Source organism: Pezoporus wallicus, unplaced genomic scaffold (assembly GCF_028554395.1).
Source record: "Pezoporus wallicus isolate ANWC-B61680 ecotype Strahan unplaced genomic scaffold, APGP_CSIRO_Pwel_v1 contig_161, whole genome shotgun sequence".
NCBI lineage: Eukaryota > Metazoa > Chordata > Aves > Psittaciformes > Psittacidae > Pezoporus > Pezoporus wallicus.
Window position 1 is genome coordinate 7372929 of NW_026642654.1, and position 19516 is coordinate 7392444.

Genomic DNA, 19516 nt, shown 5'->3' on the forward strand with positions numbered 1-19516 from the left:
TCAACAAGGGAGATTGTTTTTCTTAATATTTTTGAACCCCAAAATCCGATTCTAAAATTAATAAGCCTAACTCTCAACGCATAGAGGGAAAACAGAAAACAACACTGGAAAGAAAGCTCAAACTGAGTAAGATGTTTCCAAGTATGATGATTACATCTAATGTAGACTAAATTGCTGGTCTTATTAAATCTGCATCATCGGCAAACCAGGATTAGATAAACTTCTAAAAATATATATATACATATACACACATGTACTGTTTTTAAACTCCAATCACATGAAGGGTCAGGAAATGCTGGTTGTTATTTTATGATTCATACTACAAATGACATAAGGGTAGATGAATGTAAAGATCCCTTTTGGCCTCATATTCTAGGACATAATATGAAAAATATGAAAGGCTATTGAGTGAGAACTTCTTTAACAGTGCTTTGTAGCTATGCATTGGTAGTTTGGTCTGTTTGTAGGCTTTGTGCTAAAAGGATAACAGCTCAAAAATCGTGTCATAGAATCATAGAATAGTTAGGGTTGGAAAGGACCTTAAGATCATCTAGTTCCAAACCCCCTGCCATAGGCAGGGACACCTCACACTAAATCATATCACCCAAGGCCTCGTCCAACCTGGTCTTGAACACTGCCAGGGATGGAGCATTCACAACCTCCCTGGGCAACCCATTCCAGGGCCTCACCACCCTAACAGGAAAGAATTTCCTCCTTATAGCCAATCTAAACTTCCTCTGTTTAAGTTTTAATCCATTACCTAAATGAGAACAACTACTGCAATTAATTTTAATAGAATCTCGTAGTATTTTCATGTTCTGCAGGTATTTTTCACTACAGGACTTAAAAATGAATATTGAGAAAGTAGTATCTTTTCTTGCCCTAAGACAGCATAATACCAAGGTTATTCTACTGCTCTGGGCTAAATCCACTAAGCTAATGCTGCAGGCAGTCTGGTGAACAGGTAATTCTACTGATGGAGACATTGTCTGTATTCTTTCAGGTAATGTGATGTAACACCCAGTTTTAGCTTCAGATTAGAACAGTACATAGTGACGTAATGTGCAATACTCACTAGGGCAGAAAGAGAGTGTGTGTGTGAGATTGAATGCATCCACTGCAAAAAAACTGGAGAGATTAATTTGGGTGTTGATGTCTCAGGTGGAAGTTAATACTCTGGGACTTATAGATCCCCTCCCTTTTGTACAAACAGCAAATTCACTCTGGATTAGAGAGCTTTTCTCTAACAAAAGCAATACAAAACTTCGTAGAAAGACTTTCTGTTTAGGCAAAGCTGAACAAAAGAAAAAAACCCTAATATAAGCAGCCTGCAGCTGGAGTCTTCTTTGAAGAGGAGGGAAGAATGACAGCAGAATTTGAGCCTGAGTCTTCTCTATTCCTGAAAAGCACAGATTCCTGCAGACATATCACAGCATCACAGTATGCTAGAGATTGGAAGGGACCTCGAAAGATCATCTAGTCCAATCCCCCTGCCGGAGCAGGAACACCTAGATAATGTTACACAGGAATGTGTCCAGGCGGGTTTTGAATGTCTCCAGGGAAGGAGACTCCACAACCTCCCTGGGCAGCCTGTTCCAGTGTTCCGTCACCCTCACTGAGAAGAAGTTTCTTCTCAAGTTTAAGTGGAACCTCTTGTGTTCCAGTTTGTACCCATTACCCCTTGTCCTATCATTGTTTGCCACTGAGTAGAGCCTGGCTCCATCCTCGTGACACTCTCCCTTTATATATTTATAGACACTTATAAGGTCACCCCTCAGTCTCCTCTTCTCCAAACTATAGAGACCCAGCTCCCTCAGTCTTTCCTCATAAGGGAGATGCTCCACTCCCTTAATCTTCTTCGTTGCCCTGCGCTGGACTCTCTCCAGCAGCTCCCTGTCCTTCTTGAACTGAGGGGCCCAGAACTGGACACAATATTCCAGATGCGGTCTCACCAGGGCAGAGTAGAGGGGAAGGAGGACCTCTCTCGACCTACTAACCACCCCCTTCTAATACACCCCAGGATGCCATTGGCTTTCTTGGCCACAAGGGCACAGTGTTGGCTCATGGTCATCCTGTCGCCCACTAGGACCCCCAGGTCCCTCTCTCCTACACTGCTCTCTAACGGGTCGTTCCCCAACCTATACTGGAACCTGGGGTTCTTCCTGCCCAGACGCAGGACTCTACTCTTTCCCTTGTTAGATTTCATCAAGTTATTCCCTGCCCAACTCTCCAGCCTGTCCAGGTCTCGCTGGATGGCAGCACAGCCTTCTGGCGTGTCAGCCACTCCTCCCAGCTTAGTGTCATCAGCAAACTTGCTGATAGTACACTCAATTCCCTCATCTAAATCGTTGATGAATATATTCAATAATACTGGTCCCAGTACTGACCCTTGAGGCACTCCACTAGTTACAGGCCTCCAACTAGACTCAGCCCCATAGACTACAACTCTCTGGCTTCTCTCCTTCAGCCAGTTCGCAGTCCACCTCACTACCTGATCATCCAGACCACACTTCCTCAATTTAGCTGTGAGGATGCTGTGGGAGACTGTGTCAAATGCTTTGCTGAAGTCAAGGTAGACCACATCCATCGCTCTGCCGTCATCCATCCACCGTGTTATTTCCTCATAAAAGGCTAAGAGATTGGTCAAACATGATTTCCCCTTGGTGAAGCCATGTTGACTGCCCCTCATAACCCTCTTATCCTTGATATGCCTTAAGATGGTGTCCTGGGTTCAGCAGTAGCAGTCATGTTTTTTCCTTCGTGGTAGCTGGTGCAGTGCTGTGTTTTGACTTCCAGCCTGAGAACAGTGTTGGTGAAGCCGATGTTTTCAGTTGTTGTTAAGTGATGTTTACCCTGACCAAGGACTTTGTGAGGCTCATGCTCTGCCAGGGAGGAGGGGAAGCCGGGAGGAAGCAGAGACGGGGCGCCTGACCCGGGCTAGCCAAGGAGGTATTCCATACCACAGCACGTCATGGCCGGGGTGGGGGGTGACTGGGAGTTACCCGGAAGGACACGGGCTTCCGGGTGGAACTCATTTTCTTGGCCGGTGGTATCGTATTCTCTTCCCTTGTTATTTTCCCTTATCATTGTTGTCATTGATAGTAGCAGTAGTGATTTGTGTTGTACATTGGTTGCTGGACTGTTCTTGTCTCAACCCATGGGAGTTGCACTTTTTTTTTCGATCCTCCTCCTCCCGGTTCCTCCAGGAGTGGGGGAGAACCCCGGGGGGGGGGGGAGGGGGGGGGACACACAGACCTCGATTGTTGTCAGCTCGGCACCACTCACTGGGAGTGAGTGAACAAGTTACCTGACTGGGTTTAAACCACGACAGATGGCACCAAGGATAAGGTGTTCCATCACTTTCCCAGGGATGGAGGCGAGGCTGACCGGTCTAGAGTTACCCAGGTCCTCCTTCTTGCCCTTTTTGAAGACCGGAGTGACATTTGCTTTCCTCCGGTCCTCAGGCACCTCTCCCGTTTCCCAAGACTTGGTAAAGATGATGGAGAGTGGTCTAGCAATGACTTCCGCCAGTTCCCTCAGCACCCACGGGTGCATCCCATCTGGACCCATGGATTTATGGATGTCCAGATTGCTCAACTGATCTCTAACCCATTCCTCGTCGACTAAGGCAAACCGCTCCTTTGACCTGACTTCATCTAAGGTCTCAGGGGTACAGGGCTCTTCAGGACTGCCTGCAGCAGAGTAGACAGAGACAAAGAAGGCATTCAGTAACTCTGCCATCTCTGTATCTTCTGTCACCAGGGCACCCATCCCATTCATCAGTGGGCCTACATTGCCTCTGGTGTTAGTTTTATCTGCCATGTATTTGAAAAAGCTCTTTTTGCTGTCCTTGACCCTTCTCGCCAGGTTTAATTCTAAGGAGGACTTAGTCATCCTAGCTGCCTTCCTACATCCTCTAGCAGCAGCCTTATATTCCTCCCAAGTGGCCAGCCCCTCCTTCCATGACCTGTAAACTCTCCTCTTCCACTTGAGCATACCCAGCAATTCCCTATTTAGCCACGCAGGTGTCCTGGCCCTCTTCCTTCCATATCGTATACTTTTTTTTTTTGTGTTTTGGATTTTTTTTTTTAAATATTTTTGTGGATATTCATAAAAGCAACAGGGATGCTCATCTAGCAATCACAGAGTGGATTGGATTGGAAGTGATTTTAAAGATGACCCAGTTTGAACACCCCTGCCATGGGCAGGGATACCTTCCACTAGATCAGGTTGCTCCAAGCCCCATCCAGCCTGGCCTTGAATACTGCCAGGGATGAGGCAGCCGCAGCTTCTCTGGGCAACCTGTGCCAGTGCCTCGCCACCCTCAGAGAAAAAAAACTTCCTGGTACTTAATCTAAATCTACCCCCTTTCAGTTTAGAGCCTTTCTCTCTCATCCTTACATGCCCTTGTAAAAAGTCTCTCCTCCATCCTTCTTGTAGGTTCCATTTAGGCACTGGAAGGCTGTTCTAAGGTTTCCACAAAGCCTTCTCTTCGATGGGCTCAACAACCTCAGCTCTTTCAGCTTATCATCACAGGAGAGGCGATCCAGCCCTCTGATCATCTTTACGGACCTCCTCTGGACTTGCTCCAACAGGTCCACATCATTATTACACTGGAGGCCTCAGAGCTGAATACAATAACCAAGGTGGGATGCCCTGCTGTGTTGCTACTCCAACAATATCAGTGTGGTCAGTCACCCATGAAGATCTGGGCTTCTGTCTATAGAGGGCCTCATCCACTCAGTCTTCCTAGTTGGGTGGCCTGTACCAGACTCCCACTATAAGGTCAGCTATCTCTGCTCTTCCTTTAATCCTGAATCCGTAATCTCTCACAGACAGCTCCTCATCCAGCCCCAGGCAGAGTGCCATGCAATTGAGTTGGGTATTGACATAGATGCTGACAGCCCCTTCTCTCTGCCTACTCTTCCTGTAGTCTGCTTCCTTCCACTCCAACACTCAGTCATAGGAGCCATCCCACATTTAATCTGTGTTTCATAGGAAAAACCAAAACTACTTTCATCCAACCATCCAAGGTTCTTTCAAACTTACTACATGGCCTTTTTGTGTAAAGTAGTAGTTTTAATCCTGCCTCAAATGTATTATTTAATCACAGGCTCAACTTTGAAATACTATTGCACTGCTGCTACAGCATGCACAATTCTCTACATCAGATCTACAATCTGGCTTTTTAGTATCACCCTAATCTTAATTTGGTTAACAAGTGATTTACTGGAAAATACCTACGCACTTAGCCACAGAGATCAGTCTGAGGCATATACGTGACCATGGGAATGATTTTTACTTTTTTCTTTGTTATTACATATACTGTCAACTCTACTGATCAAATCCAAGAGCACAAACTATATTCAACCTCACAAACCCCCCAGAGCTCAGACAGATGTACATTAGATGTTTAAGTTTTGTGATACTACTTTGAACTTTAACAGATCATTTCCACCTTTACAGACATTTTCTCAGACACATTAATCTACTTTTAAAGAAATCTTCATTACCAACATCCCAACTATTATTAGCCCTGCAGCTGATTCATCATTCTTAAGAATAAATCACAGGAAGAACACTGAACACGCCACTTATCTTGACATACAATACTTCAAATCTACAAATGTGAAAGCAGCAATAGGAACGTTTGCCCTTTGTATCCTTTGTTTTGTTGCAGAGGCAAAAATTATACTGCACAAGCATACAAAACCTTGACTCCAAGGCAAGCACCTGCAAGGCACTCCAGAACTCTGCAATAGGGATGTATTCATCTAGTGGCCAAATTTGGACTCGTGTGCTATGAAGAAGGTACACACCAAGAGAGGAAGCTGGGACAGGATCAGAGATAGATAACACAGCAGGTGATAAACATTTTCCCCAAAGTGGCAAGTCATTTGAAAAAAGCTCTATTGGGCAGGCTTCCTGCCTCTACCTGCCCAGCACTCAGCCTCTTTTCAAAGATTCATTTTTGTTCAAAAATACCATGGGTAAATGCCTTTTCTTCCCTCCATGCTGTCAGTTTTTAAAAACTGAACCAGCTGTTCTATAGCCCTTCTACAGCCTCTATTGTCAGCCTAAATAAAGTCGCATCATCTTGCCTTTAGATGATGATGAAACAGTGTCTTGGCTGGGGAAAATAAACGCTTCCATGTCTCAGGATAAACCATATGAGTGTCCTACGTATTGGTCTTGTCCAGAAGCACTCGTGCTCCCATCAGCTGGTAGAATTTCAGGATGGGAAATGGCCAGCAGCCTGCCAGGAGCAGGGATTCACTCTTTGCAAAATGGCACTGTGGTTAGTGCAGAGACATCTGCTGATTTATCCTGTGGACAGCCATGCAGGTTTTGCTGCTTTGGCTCAATCCTCGCCCAAATACTTTTGACAAATATCACAGCAATCTCTGATACACACTTCTTAACTGATACAAACAACTCACAGACCAAGTGACCTTAAGGTCCTTTCCAACTCAATCATTCTATGATATGATTCTCTGACATGATATTCACATTAGGGATGAGATGCCGCACCACTTCTGAGTGCAGCCTCCAAGCCTTCTGCATTGAAATAATTATGCCAATTTGAGTATAGGGAAGTGTCAGCATCAGGCCATCAGTCAACAAATGATGAAGGTGAGGGCAAGAAAAAAATGTATGTGTAAGCAAGGATGCAGAAGGAGAAGCCCTGATGGCTTCTTCAGTTTGAGAAATATTAGAACATGGTGAATACCCTTTGAGACACAGCAATCAATGGCTGTGGAAATTCAAGCAGGACCAAGCAAAAGGAACTAAATGAAACTGAAAAAAACATGAGTGTGTTTTCAGTTGAATGTCTTAATAGATAAGGGGAAAGCAATGAAGACTTTATGTCTATCCTTTAAAATGGTGGGTTGTTGGGTTTGTTTTGTTTTTTTTTGTGGGACTTTATAGGCATATTTATATAAGTGTGTACTGTAAAATACATAGAAGATGAAAAATTTTTCATTAGAGAAATCTTTCACATCCGTAGCTAGAAGGAAATGGCCAAATGAGACAATGATAATACCTTGCAGTTTGTGCATACCTTCATCTTAGAACAGATCTTTCAAGTGGATGTACACGTAAACATGTTTTCATGTTGGATTTTTACCCCTCCATTAGCTTGCATAAACTGCTCGTTCTCACTTATTCAGGGCTGCTATTGGTAGAAACACACAGAATAAACTTTAGAAAAAGAAATTTGTTTTCAAATGCCAACATATGCAGGATGCAACTCAAATATTCAGGAGGGAAAAAAAACAACAACAACAACAAAAATCAGTCTTCCCTTATATGGCTGTTTGAAAAACATGCTATTTCAGAACAGAATTAATATTTGAGTGGGAGGACAATGCACCTGCACACAAAGAACCTTTCATTTTCACATGTAAAACATTATGCAAACAAAAAATGAACTAGTTTTCCCAACACCCAAATGAAGAGGGGTAACGTTAATCTCATTTAGTAGCATCACAGGATAGGGAAGAGCTGAAGCCTCTGGATCAAGTTCAGATTTCACTCAGGGTTCTGCAGTTCCCAACTGTACATTAATTACTCTGTAAATAGGTGAGCTTATGATTTAAGCAGGGACTTTTGTCATCCCAGCACCCACAAGACAAGCCAGAGCCCAGATAGCCCTATGATGTGCAATAATAACACATAGTGCCCGCTAACCATGAAGCCCCTACGACACATCACACGTCAAGATTAGCATCAGTTCTCTGCTAAGGTTTGGGGGGAAGTAAGCACAAGCTTACTTGTGCTTACTTACTAGGGAGGTGTCCCTGCCCATGGCGGGGGGGGTGGAACTAGATGATCTTAAGGTCCTTTCCAACTCTAACTGTTCTATGATTCTAAGCAGCAAGTGGTAGGCTTTGCCAGCAGCTGATGGGAAACAGGAAAACACTACAGCTACTAAGAAGTACCTAGAGCTCTACAAAATCCCACAAACCATTAGATTTCCCCCTCCCTGCTGTTTCAAAGCAAGCAGAGCATCTCCTCTTAGTAGAGATGGGGGACAGCCTCACCTAAGCCTGATGATCTCCTGCTGAGGCAGGTTCCCCCTGGTAAGCAGGAACAAACCAAGTGGGATAGAGAAGGCAGCCAAGCCCACCTGCTCCAATCCATGCTGCTTTTGGTGTCTGCTTTGCCCAAGGGCAAGGAGAAACTGCCACTGTCTCTGCCTTATTTGGAGTGAGGGATAACATTAAGTAAATCATACTTTTTCTTGTCATTCAGCTCAGAGGCCAACAAAGCTCTGTGTTTCCAGTCAAGCATGACAACAGGGGAGAGAAAATAATGAATGAAAAAAAGATGCCTGCTGCAGGCAGGATATTTTCCTTGCTGATCACAGGGTCTTCCTTTCAGGTCTCCAGCCTTGGAAGAAGCTCAATTAGAGGAATGACTAGAATTAAATAGACATATATGAACAATCATGATTAACCAGGATTCCTGTATTTGCCTAAAGAGGGCTACTGATAGCAGGAGAGTCTATCACCATCTTACTGTTATGCTACTTGAGAGAGAATACACTTAGAGAACTAAATCACAGTTCTACCAAACTCAGAGGGACACCTAGATGTCCAGGGAACATTAATCAGCTGTCTCAAGGGCTTAATGTAGAGCTTGGGGGTAAGAATCAGAGTATAACTATCTACTAAACAAATACAAAATTGGCATAGCAGTGTTAGTTTCAAATACCACAAAGCTGATCTACATGTCCACAGCTGGCCAACAAGAAATCACAAACAAGCAGCAGAAGGTAGGTTAGTTTGGTTATCTTCTTTCTGATTGTAGAACCTCTCTCTCGCTCAATTCTAAATAGTCTTTTCTCCAATGGTAACAAGGGGGTTACAGATTAGTAATCAAAATATTTTTTTTCCAATCAAAGACAAGTTCTTTCTCAGGCTTCATACTTCTTCTAAGTATTTGCTTGCCTGGACTGCCCTACTTGACTGATTTTAAATTTGAGAAAGGTAAGCAAAAAAGCATCCAGTACCAGAATGATCAGCACCACATAACATCCTGAAAAGAAATGAGCAACTTAATGTGAAGAGGAGCTTAGCCTGTCTTCAGTAAATGTGGCATTAGAATCATAGAATAGTTAGGGTTGGAAAGAACCTTAAGATCATCTAGCTCCAACCCCCCTGCTATGGGCAGGGACACCTCCCAATAAACCATGTCACCCAAGGCTCTGTCCAACCTGGCCTTGAACACCGCCAGGGATGGAGCACTGTACTTGCAACACATTATTTGACACTTCTATGCATCTATTTATACATATACGAATTATGTAATAGAGATGTACACGTACATCTAATCCTGAACCAGAACAGATTTAAGCAACTATCTGGTTGATTTCCATACAAGAACATGGACTGGAACAAAGCCTGCTGTAACTTTAGTACATATAAAACTGGTAACACATCAAGAAAACATCCTGTCCTTTAAGACACATGAGCATTTCATTATAGAATGCAAAGTGGTCAGAATTTCAGGAAGAAATTGGACTAGAATTGCTCTCTCCCTATCTCCTCCCGTCACCCCCCCCCCCCCCCCCCCAAAAAAAAACAAAGACATAATAACTGGAAAATTAAAATGACTGAAATAACTGAAAAATTTTGGTGCTTTAATTACTGCAAAACAGATTAAACAAAAAGGAAAAGTGATGCTCTGTTTGTTTCACTCTCCTTTTCTTCTGGAGGAGATAAAAGTTTCATAACAAAAGCTTTCTGAAGAAAACACACAACTACTTCTGGTAAGGCAAGCAACTGATAAGTGATTATCTTGAAATGTAGGGTTACTAGCTATGTACTGCATGCTATTTAAGTAGGGAAAAGTGAATTAATAAAAGCAAGACCTTTAAACATTTTGGTCCAAAATTTGTAGCGCAAGTTAAGATTCATCCTATTGCTAACAGGATTCCAGAAGAAAAGAGATACTAGCTTGCCCCTTGACAATACATGGAAAAAACAAACAAAAAGCCAGCAGCAGATAGCTTGCTTCCTTTTCTACTCCCTAGACTTTTGTTCTTCTGGTACCTCAAGTAATCCAACAACGGATACATTCCTAATGGATGAGATATACAAAACTTGAGAACTCACAGCATTGTGTACACATTAACGATCATAACGATAAAAACCATAATGGAGTATTGTACTAATAGCCACAACTGGCAAAGTAATATGATGGGAAATTGTAGCATCTACGCCTTATCAGCAGAGAAGTGATGGTCTGCTCTATTCAATCCATGTGCAGCTCTGCCAGAGAGCAAGAGGAAACTGTGTCCCCATTCTATCTTTCTGAATAGCAATGTTGTGTTACTGGATAAGTGTCAGGAAGAGACAACCCTTCACGAGATCTCTACCACAGCACTAATATGGTTATAAACAGTGAAGACTTGCAGACAAAAATATTGTAGGATTGAGAAAGCTGCACGTTGATCTAAATTCTGCCTACATACCTATAGCACTGCACTTGAAACATCTCTCTGTAATACATATTCTTTCTCAGCTTGCTTAGGCAGAAGGGCTAGAACTAGGAGCGAGAGCTGCAGCAAAAATGGATCCACTTGTAATGGATGTATCCCTTTTTCTTATTTGCTCACGTCACTGCAGAAGACATTAGCTACCTCAGATCACTTACATAAAAGCATGAAGCTGGGACAAAATTGTATATTGGTCAATCAAGAACAAAATATTTCTCCAATTATATTTCCACTTATCCTAGTATAAGGTACTGGACCTACTGTACACAGACTCCATTCAAATCTTGAGTGAAGAGTATGGATTTTTTTCGTGTCGCTTTTTAGTAACTTTTCATTTGGCTGTTTACAAAACACAGTGTTGTGGTTTAAAACCAGGCAGAGGGCTCGTTCACTCACTCCCCCCCTTCTTTCCCTCCCCCTACTCCTGGAGGGATGGAGAGGAGAAACAAAAAAATGCAACTCCCACAGGTTGAGATAAGAACAGTTTTAGTACCTAAGGTATAACACAGATCACTACTGGGAAGAGAATACATTACTTCACCACCAGCAGACTGATAACTTGCCCCCCCCAGGCCAGCCCAACCAAGCACCGACCCATACCTCCTCCAACCCTGCAGTGCACCAGCCCTTCCAGGTAACTCCCAGTACATCCTGGGCATGACGTGCTGTGGTATGGAATACCTCTTTGGCTAGCTTGGGTCAGGTGTCCTGTCTCCGCTTTCTCCCAGCTTCCCCTCCTCCCTGGCAGAGCATGAGGCTCACAAAATCCTTGGCCAAACCAAAACATCATTGTTATCAGCTCTGTTCCCAGGCCAAAAGTCAAAACACTGTACTGCACCAGCTACCAAGGAGAAAAATGACTGCTATTGCTGAACCCAGGACACATAGTTCATATTGAGGATTGCAATGGTGATACCCAGAAACAGCAAGTTTCTGAAAATCATGACTGAAGGAACATCAATGCATAGTTGCCACACTCAACCACTGCCTGATTCTTTACGGAAGTATTTTCTTACACAATTTAATAACAAGAAGGCTGTCTACAAGGTAGAAATGGAGGCCATGGGTTTCAGTCATGCTGAATTCCTGGGCTGTAAAAGTTTTATAGCTATTGTCGCTTGCAGTTATCGGGACCGATTCTTATTTCTTTTCCCCCCACCATCAATGAAAGCAAGAATAATACTATTTCTTTTTCATTCACAGGAAAAATTTAGGGTAAATAATTTTTTCAGGACACTCAGATGTCACTGTAGTGAAAAGCTCATACAAATGGTAGACAAGAGTCAGACAAGGGGGCCTATGAGGATGCTGGGGAGGGACTTTTCATTAGGGACTGTTGTGACAGAACAAGGGGTAACTGGTTAAAACTTAAACAGTTGAAGTTTAGATTGGATATAAGGAAGAAACTCTCTACTGTGAGGGTGGTGAGGCACTGGAATGGGTTGCCCAGGGAAGCTGTGAATGCGCCGTCCCTGGTGGTGTTCAAGGCCAGGTTGGACAGAGCCTTGGGTGACCTGGTTTAGTGTGAGGTGTCCCTGCCCATGGCAAGGGGGGCTGGAACTTGATGATCTTAAGGTCCTTTCCAACCCTTTCTATGATCCTATGATTCTAAGGTACGCCAATTTACTTAAACAGGTCAAAGCTGAATGAACCATTCATGACAATTAAATACAAGTGGTAAAAATGGACTGATGATTCCACCTGAATAGAATTCAACACAAACAATATCACCACAGTAAATTTACTTATGCCACATCCGAAGAACATGTTATTGGCAAATAATATCTATAACAGGCCATATCTTTCAAAACAACGGTAGGAGTCAGTAACCCTATTCTAAGAAGAAAAAAAATGGAAGATCAGTGATGGCAGCAAACATAAGGAGGAACAAATAGAGAAGACGTATCTGGTAACCCAGCTTTTCTGCTGCCACTTAAACGTTCCTGAAAAATGAAATTAAAATTTTCCCTGCATCCAGGCAACAGGGAGAGACACAAGAAAAGCTCAGCTGTAAATAATCAAACAGTACACAACAGTTTTCATGAAGCCTATTACTCTGTTTTCCATGAAGCCTATTATTTTATAGGCTTTTGCATGCTTGAGCAAACACTCCTTTCAAAGTGCACAGTGAAGCGATATGTATTTTTTAATTGGACGGGCACAGTGTTTGCAACAGACTGTTTATCTGCCTGTGTGCTCACTTTCTCTTTTCCCAAAGAACATCAATTTTAAAGTTGGTTGTGACAACTTGGAGTTTTTAGAATATTACATGTATTAGAAGCTGAGCTGTTTTCATTGGTTTTTTGCTGTTTTGTAACGCCCCCCATGTCTTCTCAATAATCATAAAAAAATAATCTATTATTTAAAACATTTCACAAAGCTGGTGAAAGGGCTGGAAGTCATGTCCTGTGAGGAGTGGCTTTGGAGCAAAGCAGACTGAGGGGTGACCCCTTTGGTCTACACAGCTTCCTGAAGAGGGGATATGGAGAGGGAGATGCTGATCTGTCTCCCTGGTATTCAGAAACAGAATACATGGGAATGGTTCAAAGCTGCTGCAAGGGAGGTTTACACTGGACATTAGGAAGCATTTTCTTTACAGACAGGGTGGTCAAGCACTGGAACAGGCTTCCTAGAGAGGAGGTCTATGCCCCACGCCTGTCACTCTTTTAGAGGCATTCGGACAATGCCCTTAACAACATGCTTTAACTTCTGGTCAGCCCTGAGGTGGCCAGGCAGTTGGACCAGATGAATGTTTTGGGTCCCCTCCCACTGAAAGGATTCTATTCTAGTCTAGTTTAAAGGGAGAAAACCCCAAAACAAACTAAATCCAAGCCACTGATAAATAAAAACAGAAAGTGTGAATAACCTTGCTGAGGAGGTAACTGTAGACAGCAGTTTACTGAAGCACTGAATAACAATTTTTTCTTTTTTAAACAGGAAAACTGAAGAAGTTTACTTGCTAGCATTTGTGCCAAGTATGCAGCAACAGTATTTCCACTGCAGCATCAGTACTTCAGGGTGAAACCCACTCGACAGAAATGCACATGATTTCTGCAGTTAAAATCGTGCATTTTTTTTATGCCAAATAAAGAAAACAAAACCAAACAAACAAACTCACCAGGGTACAGAAGATGCATTGGCACTGTGCTATTGTTGTCATCTGCTCCACAGGATATTCACCAAGGCAGAGTTTGCAGGACACTAATGGGTCAAGTACCAAGTCCCAGGTAGGCCTGTACCTTGCTGCAGTCATTGCAGAAGAGTCTGAAAAGCAGCACAGAAGTAAAGATACTCAATCATTTCCTTATATTGATACAGTCCATTTCTGCCACTGGAAATCTCATTATCAGCTGCTGCCTTTTGGGGGAAAAAAATATGAACAGCAGCAGGCAAGTGTCAGCACTTGCAGTAGGCTATATATCCCCTCTCTGGTAGAACATGCACATCGAAAGCAAAAATGGGAAAAAAGCCCAGATAATACACTGACAAGACATGATAGCAAGCAGGGTATAACCTCGGGTCACAGACTTTTGTCCGAGATAATACATGCGAAAAACTCATTCCCAATTTGTCATTTTTACTAGTACTTACATTATAACCAATAGCATTGATGACCCATCACTTAAAATGCATTCTTTAGCTCCCATAACTCTAGCTACCCAGGCAACACTCACAAGGTGTTTCACAAACCAAGCATCTATTATGCCCCTTTCCCAGCCTGATGATATTGCAACTCACAGAGCCAGATATTTTTGTTTCCAAGAGCATGACAGATTGATCAGTTTGCTAAGTTAATTTTAGAAACAATGAACATTCTGAGTACACTCAGAGTCTTACCCTGCATTTTTCCTCCAGCCTTGCAATATGCCAAAAGCACAACTTTGTTGTAGTAACAATCAACTGGGGCAAATATGAACACAAAGTGAGCTATAAAAAAGAAGCTTTAATGCCTATATATCACTCTCAAGACAGCAACAGGATAGGACCATGCAAAGCATCTTTATCCTAGGCTTTAGGGCCCAGATAGAGAGTTGTCAACTGACTAACCAGAAAGAAAATAATCTCACACATAACAAACGTATTCCCACAAAAAGGAAAGCTAATTTACAAGTTACACAAGGGGGAGGGGTGGGGAGGGAGCTAAACAAAACAAGAAACCAAATGCTCCCACAAATAGTTTAAGTAGCTTATATTATCTTAACACCATATTTACTAGTATTGTTTTGTCATTGTGACACTGACTTTCCAAGTGTGGAAAAATTCACATCCTGAGGTTACTGGGTGGCCCACAAAATTCTCACCTCCCTCATTCTCAAAATCAGCTGGCTCCTTACCTTACCCACACCAGCAGTTCCACCACTGCCATCATGATCCCAGGTTTTTCAGTAGGTAGGTTGTTTTTTATTTCCTTCTTTTTTTTTATTTCCCCTTTCATTAGCACCTGCAGGAATTGCTTATATCTAAGTCATATTACCCCATCTTGTAATGAGATGAATTCCAGAACTCCAATGAATTGATGTTTATTAGACTAGGTCTAGGCATATGTTTAAGAAAAATGTGCTCCCCCCCCCGCCCCGAGAAATCACATGCACAGTTCAAGGCATGTTTGTGAAGTCTAAGACTTTGATAATCTATTAATCATGGACATGATTCCAGCAACATCTCCAAATTTTCCAAAACAAAGTGAAGATTTTACATTAACCATCCATTCAGTCTAATTCAATCGGAAGATGCCCTTTATAAGACACCTAAAGGACCTCAAAAGAGCAGAGCCTAGTCATACTTATTTCTAGTGCAGCCATCAGGGAGGAGAGGGGGAGGTTAGAAAGATTAAACATCCCATTTTCAGGGATGCACTGGATCACTTCCCCTGAAAGCCCACCCACAAACTCCAAACTGTTTCAAAAGGGAAAGATGAAATCGTCCTGCAGAACAGTTCACGAATAATGGCTTCACATCACAAAACAGGACGTATGCTGGGCAGTCTTTTCTGAGACATGAGAGTCTGACATGAATGAAACCCCAAGATTTTTAAGGCTATAAGACTGCTGCTTTACTGTCTATTGCCACTATTTTTCATTTAACAAAAATATCAGCAAAACCAGTTTTCTAGGTTTATCTGACTATTTAGAGGTAGACTCATGAAGTATTTAAGACGCAGCAATCAAACACACCTGAACTGTTTAGTTTGAGGGTCCTTTGCTTGCTCTGCCCAGTTTATTGTACATCTGTTGCTTATGGCAGCAGACATGAAACTAGAAGATAAACAATGAAGAGGGATAATTTAAGGATGCACTAGCATACATCAGGCAGACCAAAATCCCAGTGGGTTTTATGGTGAAGATGTGAATAAAGGGAAAAATAAACCCTATGATCCAAGGCTTACACTTGTTCCCTAGGACTTTCAACAGAGGCTTACTGGTACCACATGGCAATTCCTCTTTTGCAGTACAACTGCAACGCAAGAACATCTCATTTAGAAATATTTCCCCTCTTTTTCTTCTGCAAAACAAAAGTGAATCAAAGTGAAATTTCTTTCAAGATGGCATCCAGTAGGCAGGCAGAAATTGGCTTCCCCATACAGTTGGCATGTAATCCATGAGGAACTCAGCCATGGTTTTAACAAAGTAAAACCTAAATGCAGCCTCAAATGGCAGCAGAGCCATGCCTGCTCAGCCCTCCCTGCCAAACTCCTTAGAGATCTTACATTCACAATGGGGCAGGAGTGTGAAGTATCTATTGTAACTAGAGGCATTAAAGCAAAGATCAAGAAATTTGCCACCTGGACTTGGAAAATACATAAAGTTACCACATCCCAGTGAAGAATCTCTACTGGATATCCCTATGAAGGGACAGAGAATAGAGCTTTCCAAAGAACAAACTAGATCTTGCTTCACGACCACCTGGTACACTACTGCAACTAAATATAAGCTGTTGTGCTTACAGCATGATGCTTAAGAAAGCTTTTTTTTAAAACTAAACCAAAACTAAACAACAAACAAAAGAGCAGAGGAAAAAAACCCACCTCTGTCAAAACCAGATTAAGACTCCTACTGTTCCATGGCTGTGGTCTCTTACGGCTTCAGATTGTAATCTCACACTTTCCAGATATGTGCAATAATTTAGTGATAATGAAAAGTAACAGCAAGAAGAGGCAATTGAAAGGAGCTCTAGAAGAACAAAGTATTGAAAAATATGTATTGGTGTGCCCTCGTGCTGAAGATCACCAGTTATTGCACAAGTCAGTAGGAAATATTGCCTTGTGGTTTGGCTATCTGCCAGGAGGACCCAAGAAATGCAGCTAGTAAGGACATAGAACTACAGTCCAATCCACCTACTGAACAGGTCTTAACCCAATAAATATTTAGTTCATTAAAGATTTAATGTTGATTACCACACTCAAGACAAACATCAATACTTCACAGGCCCTTATAACAGATGCATCAAATCAGAAAACCAGAAAAGAAGCTGGTTGACAGTTCAGACTCCAAACTCTACTGCAGTCAAGGTTAGTCTCAATTACATATTTTTGAAGACTGTGGTTTATATCTGGTAATACTGAATTTGTAAAAAATATAGCACATTATTTTCTAGGGCAGCATCCCAAAATGAGCTGGGAGTATGAAGCATAGAAAATTGCTTTAGTAATAGTTTTTTTTCAGAGCAGGCTTTTCATAAATTATCAACAACTGACTAATGACTACTTAATTCTGCAACCATGTGCACGTCCACACAAAAAAAGAACCACTGCATAAACACAGAGAAGTAACTGAAGTTTTGCTGCTGTACCAACACTTTAATATATTTTAAACATTACTGTTGTGTGTTCAGGAAGATGGGTATGGAAAGGAAAGGGAACTTTCTTTATTTCTGCACAATAATTCATTAAGTGAATACAAACTGGATTTCTGAACAGTAATCCTTTACAAGTTGGTCCACCTACACAGGTTGCATTTTCAAGTGAAAACAAATGGCAGACTTGATCTCTGCTAAGTCAAAAATAGAACAATTCTTTCTTTCCAGGCTTCAAGAAGTTGCAGAAAACAGTGAAACAAATACTGGGGAAACTGTAAAAACTCTGAAAACAGGAAATAATGCAACTTTCTTCTATGTAAGTCATTTAAGAAATCATAGAACAGCACTATTTTTCTTATTGCACTGTAGTCAAATATTTCATGGCACTGCACAGTCAAGCTACAGTTACACTATCAGCACTTCACAGATACATGACGAGCTATGTCAGAATAAAGTGACTAGAAAATATGGTTGAATAAAAGTCATACACAGCATGCTGGCTCTTTTTCATCCAGCAAGACTTAAAATAGAGCTTTCAACAGAATCTAAATTTCACCTTTAGATCAGGGATGAGTTTAATTTCTAAATTAAGGGCTTCACAGTCCCTCTCGCAGCAGACAGCAAGTGAATCAGGTACACTTAAGTCATCTGCCTTACAGAGTTATCTTAATCTGAATTTACTTATGTGATGGAAAACAGATCTTTTAGAAGTCAGATTTAAATAGGATTTAAAATTGATTCTCATCCCTGTTGTGCCTCTTCATCTAAATACCTTCAGTTAAAACAATCCAGGCTACTAGATGATATCAAACACATCTGCTATACCACAGTTTTAGTTTTGTATAATATATTTATACATATAAATAAGTGCATGTGTGTATATAACGTAATCCAGGCTACACTTCTCCCTACATGAAGTTAAACACATCTGTCACAATATAATTTTATATATTTAACATATAAAGTATGTTTGCATTTATACATTTTTATAAATATATCAAAATGTAAATCTATAAAAGTTTTTCCAGATTTTTTACTTATGTAGAGAAAAATGCACATTTCTGAGGTGGAGTCGCCTGCAGAAAGGCCACTATACTACGTGCTGGAACTGGCAGTGCCTGCCACATATATTAAGTGAATATTTTTACTCTGGCCTCAACAATACGAGCCTTGCTATGTAGCCACAGCTGTAGCTCACTGCATGCTATTCAACAACTATCTCCAAGACCCCCAAGTCAGCAGGGACTAATTTACATGATCAGGGCTGGTGGCTGAGGGTGCTCAGCAACAGTCCTGCAGTTTTGGATTATTTGCTAATCCTCTGTCAGAGTTTGAATCTGAATGCCATTTTTCTGTTCCTGTGTTCTTCCAAGGATCCTTAGAAAGTTTATATGGGTAGGGAAACATCAAAGAAGCCTGCATGAGATAATTGACCAGTTAGCAACTATATTTTGTTGATATCAGTTTTTATTACACTGCATTACAACTGTACCACAGACTGATAAGGTCATTTAAAGTACCTCTACAAAAGAAATTAATGAATTAATTCACCCACTAGGTAGATTTTACAGTTAAAGAAGTTGGCAGGCTTAGTATCTCTTACTTGTCAATCCCAGCTAAGTACTAGCATCTGTCACTGAAGTAACTGTTTCCAAGTCTTCATCCTCACAGAACTGCTTGGGAGGTTAAGCAGACTAACCCTCTCTGCTAGATATAAGGCAAACTAACACACATTAAGATTGGATTTGCATAAATGTTTAGGTATTTAGGTGTTTAGAGATGACTAACTTACAGATAAAGGCCTGCCTGCCTTTGGCTCTCAAATCCTGCCAAATGCCTAACCAACTCTTAAGGATCATTCAGTAAATCTGATGCACAACCAACTGCATGAGCCCAGCAGATGTCATCCTTTAAATTCCAGACAACCGCAACCAGTAAAGCCATGTTCTGTCTTCCAGCAGTATAACAGGCTGCTGTTCTCAGCATAACTCTTTTCAACACATAGGAAACTTCAGCTTATACAGAAATCTGCAGAAAGTCATGTTAACACACAGCCTGTCATGAACTCTTCGGACCTGGACTTTAAGTCCTTACAGTGGCTAACCATCAACCCCAAACTCGCTATCTCTGTTCTTAAGACTATTCTGGGGCCCAATCCCAGAAGAGATAAAAGACAGTGTAAAAGTGTAGGGCACTGTCAGCAACTTCCATCTCCTG

At 41.7% G+C, this 19516-nt stretch overlaps 1 protein-coding gene across 2 annotated transcripts in view; it reads right to left on the bottom strand.

The window, feature by feature from the left end:
* RNF144A (ring finger protein 144A) overlaps window positions 1-19516 on the bottom strand; it is a 68370-nt gene that overhangs the window by 15618 nt on the left and 33236 nt on the right. For both annotated transcript variants that reach the window (XM_057431771.1, XM_057431772.1), the window contains exon 2: window positions 13623-13768. In XM_057431771.1, coding sequence (XP_057287754.1) covers window positions 13623-13757 — 135 coding nt within the window. In that variant the 5' untranslated portion in view covers window positions 13758-13768. The remainder of the gene's footprint in view (window positions 1-13622; window positions 13769-19516) is intronic.